Source organism: Panicum hallii, chromosome 9 (genome assembly GCF_002211085.1).
Source record: "Panicum hallii strain FIL2 chromosome 9, PHallii_v3.1, whole genome shotgun sequence".
Taxonomy (NCBI): Eukaryota; Viridiplantae; Streptophyta; class Magnoliopsida; order Poales; family Poaceae; genus Panicum; species Panicum hallii.
In genome coordinates, this window is record NC_038050.1 from 13,910,747 (window position 1) to 13,917,345 (window position 6,599).

Here is a 6,599-nt window from a genome sequence, read left to right on the forward strand (position 1 = left end):
CAGCGGTGTTAAGCGTCGAGCAACTGCGGTAATTCCTCTCAATTCATGTTATAAATTGAGTGTTTCATTGTTGCAGTATATATGTGCATTAGATAATTAGTATTTAGACATAGGAACAATGGATATTTCTCTCAATTCAAAGATATGTTGTGTAATTGCACTCTAGGGTGATCAAATGGAATGGACTGATGAGTACAATGCCATTGTTTCTGAATTAATGGCTGAGCAAGTGAGAAAAGGAAATAGACCAAACACACATTTGAACACTTTAGGCTACACAGAGGTCATGGACAGGTTCTATCAAATGACCGGAATTGAGTTATCAAAGATACAAGTCAAGAATAAGTGGGATAGATTGAAAAATGATTGGTCAATTTGGCAAAAGTTGGTTCGGAAGCAAACCGGAACGGGTTGGGACAGCACAAGAGGAGTAATAAGCATGGACAATGAATGGTGGAAAAAATGAAAAAGGTAAGTGTTTATTTGCTCTTAAATTTTGAATTCTTTCTAATGCTCTTTAGTCTTGAAATGAAATAATTATTCTTATACTTCTTATTTGTTTAGGAAATTCCGGGATGTGGAAAGTTCAAGAAGAAAGCATTGCAAAATCAAGATTTTCTTCGAGAGATGTTCGGTGATATCTCTAATGATGAAACCGATCATTGGAATCCTATGAGTGATAACCCTATTATTCCTAATGATCCTATTGTTCCTAATAGCCAACAAGAGCTTGAAAACATTGATGAGGATGAAGAGCAACAAGGAGGAGAGGAGGAGGGTTGGGAGGATATGGTTCATGATTGGGGATATATGGAGGATAATGATACCGAGGCTCAGGAGGTTTCTCCTGTAGTTGGTAATCAAAAGAGAAGACCACGTGTCGTTCTTGAAATACCTAAGAAACAAAAAACAAGTACAGCTCTTGTTATTCAAGAACAGATTACAAAAATTGCTGACTCGGCTTCTTCTTTTACATCAAGAAAGCAAGCTGAGGTTGGCATCAAGGAGGTGATGGATCTTGTCTTGGATTGTGGGGCAGACTATGGTAGCAATGAGCATGATATTGCTACCCAATTGTTTGTGAAGAGGGATCAAAGAGAAATGTTCTTGACTCTTAATTGTTTCATGGAAATGGCAAAACATTTTGTTGTTCCAAAGGATCCTAATTTTCGCACAGTGCATCAAAGGATAAGAGATGATAGAAGGGCATATCCATATTTCAAAAATTGTATTGGCGCTCTAGATGGGACACATATTAGGGTAGCTCTACACCCTAATGAACAAGTGAGGTATATTGGAAAATCAGGGATACCCACTCAAAATGTCCTTGCAATTTGTGATTTTGATATGAGATTCACATATGTATCAGTGGGCCAACCGGGATCCGTGCATGACACGACTGTGTTATACAATGCAATGAAGGTGGACCAGCAGTTCTTCCCTCATGCTCCACAAAGTAAGAATTTTTCATTTCTACATAACTTACATTACTTATTATTTAGTGTTAATATGATGTATTATTTGTTTGTAGATAAATACTATGTTGTTGATGCGGGATACCCTAATAGAGTTGGATACCTAGCACCGTATAAGGGCGAGAGGTACCATTTACCGGAATGGCATAGAGGTATGGAGCCAAAATCTGCTAAGGAAAAGTTCAATCGTATTCATGCACGTGTTCGTAGCGTTGTTGAGAGGTCATTTGGGGTCCTAAAGATGAAGTGGCAAATTCTATATAAAATGGCAATCTATCCATTGTGGAAGCAAAAGATGATAGTTGTGGCGTGCATGGTAATCCATAACTTTATTCGTGAGCATAATGCTGATGATTTGGACTTTGAACGTGTGGAACGTGATGAAAATTATGTGCCTACAATACCAGAAAGGTATAACAAGTATGTAGTTCCCTCCGATGGATCGACTTCATTACCTAATGCGCCCACTATGGATGATTTCCGTGATGAATTAGCGACCGCTATTGCTACAGGTTGGAACTAGTGTATGTGGTAATGTTAGTATTTGATGGACACTTGAATGGATATGTAATGGTGTTATACCTTGATGGAGACCGTTATTTTGTAATATTTATGAACAAATATTCGAGTACAAACTTATTATTATCTATGTTTTTTATTCAAATTTAATTTACTTTGTACTGTTTTTCAATTTTTTATTGATAATACAAACATATTACATATCTCCAATGGTTTATACTAAAAAGAAAACAATCTCATGGATTATTCAAGGGTAGAAGAGACCTTTCCATATAAACTCTTATTTTTATGAAGCTAGAGTTGATCTCCAAGCCAAACACTTTCAAAAAATTCTCAACTTTGAAGCTAAGCTACTCTACTCTGAAGCTCGTGAAGCTGAGCTGAGTTCTATGAAGCTGAGCTCTCCCAAACATGCCCTTTGTTCCGGGGGAAATAAAGGGAGCTCGTGGCCTCCTGGGGTGCCAACAGTCAACAGACTAAGACGAGGATGATAAATCAGATCACTAATTTTATACTCTGATTTTACTCTGATTTTAGATTCTGAATATTTAGATAAGAATTAAATATAGTCTAATTACAAAATAAGTTAAACTATATTTTGTTCTGGCGTGGGTGGGACAAGCATGTCAGTGGCAGGGGGATAAAGGGAGCTCGTGGCCTCGTGGGGTGGGTGACTGGGTGGGTGTTTGTGTTGGTCCACACACAGTCAAAAGGCTAAAATGAGGATGACAAGTTGAACCACTGTGATCTTATGCCCTAGTTACGGGAAGTGAAAATAAGTTTCCGTCACATTGAATGTTTGGATATCAATTAAAAGTATTAAATATAGGCTAATTACAAAACTAATTGCATAAATAGAGACTAATTTACGAGATAAATCTATTAAGCCTAATTAGTCCATAATTTGACGATGTTGTGCTAAGTAAACATGTGCTAATGATAAATTAATTAGGCTTAATAGATTCATCTCGTGAATTAGTCTCCATTTATGCAATTATTTTATAGTTAAGTCATGTTTAGCCCCCCTACTTAGCATCCAAACATTCGATGTGACACGGACTAAAAATAAGTCATCGGATCCAAACACCCTCTTAGTTGGTTTGACGTGGATTATGGGACTATAATTCAGGAATTATGTATCCCATGCTATTTTTATGACAATCCCTGCACAGACAAATATTTGTGGAGGGTTTCAAATTTCACTCTCAACTAACAACTCATTGTTAGCACAACTTTATCTTTTTTTAATTTAGAGATTAATCAGGATTGCAACCTAGAGTTGTTGATGTGGAGCATACGAAAAGATCCGTCCTAATGCATGTCTCGTATAGATTTTATGAACATAATTAGAGTGTCATATCAGTGTTTTTGGTAATATGGTACGAATTTAATGAGGAGAGATGAAACAATGTATGCATTATTTCCAACATAGCATGTTTCTTGCATGTATTGTCTATACGACACCAAAATAGAACAATACATTGTATGAGCTATCTCATCTTAAACTTAAATGATTTTGTTGCTTATGCGCTTAAAATATAATAATAAAACCTCTTATTGGAAATAACCTTATACATTCACAACCGGCATCCAACGTGATCAATGTATATTGGATAACACTCCAGAAGGGTTGTAAAAGAAGAAAGAACATTTTATGCGTTTTGTTTATTAGCTTATGTTGACATTTTGATTAATTCTGGTAAATTCGACATTTACATTAGCATTTAGATTCATCATGGTAAATTGGCTATCTGGGAGTACAAGCATTCAACATGCATCAAAAATTTCGTTAACTAAAAATGCAAGGTGGAACACCCACACATGTGGTAATTTTGATGCACAAATCTAAAATATCTCTTCAGTATGATCTTTTCTTTAAATCTAAATGCAACTCTCTTTTCTGAATGCTGGCCGGAGGGTATCAGGACATTGCTGGTAATCTAGAAGAGATTGTTTTTCTCATTGGTCATATTCTATTTCGCGCAATGCTATTGTACATTGAACACTAATTGTACTTCTATCTTATAAGCATAATCACACGCAGAGATAATTTTTTTATCTTCATATATCTTTTTCGCAAAACACGTTATACATAGAGATGCTTGTATACACGCACACTCACATTTATAAATACTTAACCAATGAGGAGACTGGATTGACAATTCTTAAGGTCGACAAAGTTACCATATTTACCTCACTGTTAACGGAATATCAATTACCATTGTAACGAAAGTTCCTTTAATCTCAAAATAAAATTAGAAAAAATGAGCCCCTGTACTGAGTTGATATCTCAAACCCGCATTGTTAAGTCGCACCATAAGGAATCTAACCTAATTATGACATATTTTGAATATGGGGTTCAATTCAAATAGTTTTTCAGAAACCATGTAATATTTTGTATATAGTGTCACTTAAATCCCATGTGAAAAGGTGTACTTCATCTCCTCGTGGATAAATTTATATTACATATATAAGCGGGTCTTCATATCCATTACACATTGTATGTATATATTGGCTAGTTGTGCTTGTTTTTGCCCAAATCAATCGTATAATTATTTGCTACGCATTCACATTTTTTCAAGAGTATACCACTATTTAATGCTATTGATGGTAAAAGTTATAAACGTTCAGACGCTTCAGCACTTCAAATTTTTTATTCTATTACTTAATAAGATAAATTATAGATAAAATCATAACTGGTACCTTGCTCTAATAATATTGTATATTTTTTAATCCCTGTCGCCTTTTTAAGAATGTAGTGCGTAGTTGTTCAATATTTTATAAAACAATTAGCTTGTCCTAAGCATTATATATTAAAAAGAGACTTGCTAACTTAGTCACTTTTTGTTGTGGAAAAGAAATATTTGTGACATGAGAAAATATCATCTGCAGCTGCAACAATAGAAAATAATATTGATTTTGTATATAACAGATATTGATCTACTGGTTAAGTCCCTCCGAGGTGCTTGTACAGACAAGCTTGCATGTATGTATTCATAGAAGCGAGTGCAATGCGCCATGTTCACAAAAATAGAAAATTACCACCGTAGTTTGAAGTGAGTACATTGCTACATGTAAGCTATTTTTATATGTCGTTTCATGTAATGTTCAATATGATTTTCCGGTGATGTGGAGAAAAGAGAGAGAGCAAAGAGAGACAAAAAAAAAATCTTTGCTTCGCGAAATAATTGACTCAAGTGGAACTTTAGAATTATAGGGTCACACGTTTACCATTTTTATGAGTTTTTCTGACATGCAATTCATAATTTTCTTTTCTTTATACACAAATTAAGGAATTACAAAGATATTAGGGATACCATTTTTTTAAGAAAATACTAAGGACAACATAGAGGATAATTTATTGCACGTGCTATCTATCAAGTCATACTAATATTGGGATCGTTTATTAAACGGTGCAAATGTAAATGTAAGGGCCTATTTGGTTTGCATGGTCTAAAGATCAGACCTGCACTTTTAGTCCACTTTTAAACCTTAGAGAACCAAACAGGTGGTCTAAAAGTGCATGTCTAAAGTCTGGACCTCATTAGATTATTAGCCCCTCCAAAGTATGCTAAAAGGATCTAAAAGTGGTTCATGGTGGACAAAAGATACTCCTACCCCTACCCCTTCCACCCACTCCTCTCTCTTTACCTACACCACTCTCTCTGCCCCGTCCCGCAGACCCGCACTCTTCCTCCTCCGCTGTGCACCCTCGCGAGATCCCGGCCGATCCGCCGCGCCACCGCACCCCACGACGCTGGCCACCGCACCCCTCACTGCCTGTAGCTCCACCGTAGCCCTCGCTGCCGCCAAATTCACCGCCTCCTTCGACACCGCCACTAGCAGCGCCTTCCTTGCTGCCGCCAGTCCGACTTCCCCATCCTCCCCGAGCTTCCGGCGGTGAAGATGGAGGGCTACGGCAACGACGGCCCATCCCGCAACCGCTTGTTCCCCCGCCGGCTACGACTTCTTCTCTGAGGCTGATTCGTCTCGTCCGGGGTCGTGCGACACCCTTACTCCCCGAGCGGGGATTCAGGCCCTCAACCTCAACTCACAGGCGGACGACCTCAACTCAGGATTCCCAAATCTCGCTGCTTACTCCAACATGCTTCAGGAAGATGTCCATGGTGCGGGCAACACGAGCGTCCCCTCCATAGCCGTGTCAGAGGTCACGGTAGCCGAACCCTCGGCTCACGCATGCCTCGCACTCGTGGAGGAAGTGGCAGTTGGGGCGGCTGTGGAGGAGGGCGCGCCAGGTCGGTGTCATTCGGCGGCGGCCATGGCGGACTCATGACCGAGGATACTGCAGCCGGAGAGGAGGCGGAAGAGGAGGCAAGGGGTTAAAGGTATTTATTAGAGGCAAATAGGTCTTTTAATATCCCTGACTAAACTTTAGACCTTGAAACCAAATAAAAAAATCTAAATATTAGCTCTTAATTTAAAGGTCTAATCTTTAAATCTAAAGTTTAATTCAAGATATTGAGATAGTATCTAAGTTTATTCGGAAATAGGAGCTAAAGGTAAGGACTCCGGATCAACTCGTCGGACAAGGCCACTTTGGTGAACGCACCCAAAGCATAAAGGCAATGAGGCATGAACCAGAAC

At 38.3% G+C, this 6,599-nt stretch overlaps 1 protein-coding gene across 1 annotated transcript; it reads left to right on the forward strand.

Annotated features, from left to right (window-relative positions):
• Positions 1–1,998, forward strand: LOC112872821. Its single transcript, XM_025935862.1, is given in 4 exon segments — positions 1–28; positions 167–475; positions 565–1,456; positions 1,532–1,998. Coding segments are annotated over 3 exon segments (1,659 nt in total). The 5' UTR covers positions 1–28; positions 167–175.
• Positions 1,999–6,599: the final 4,601 nt, after the last annotated feature.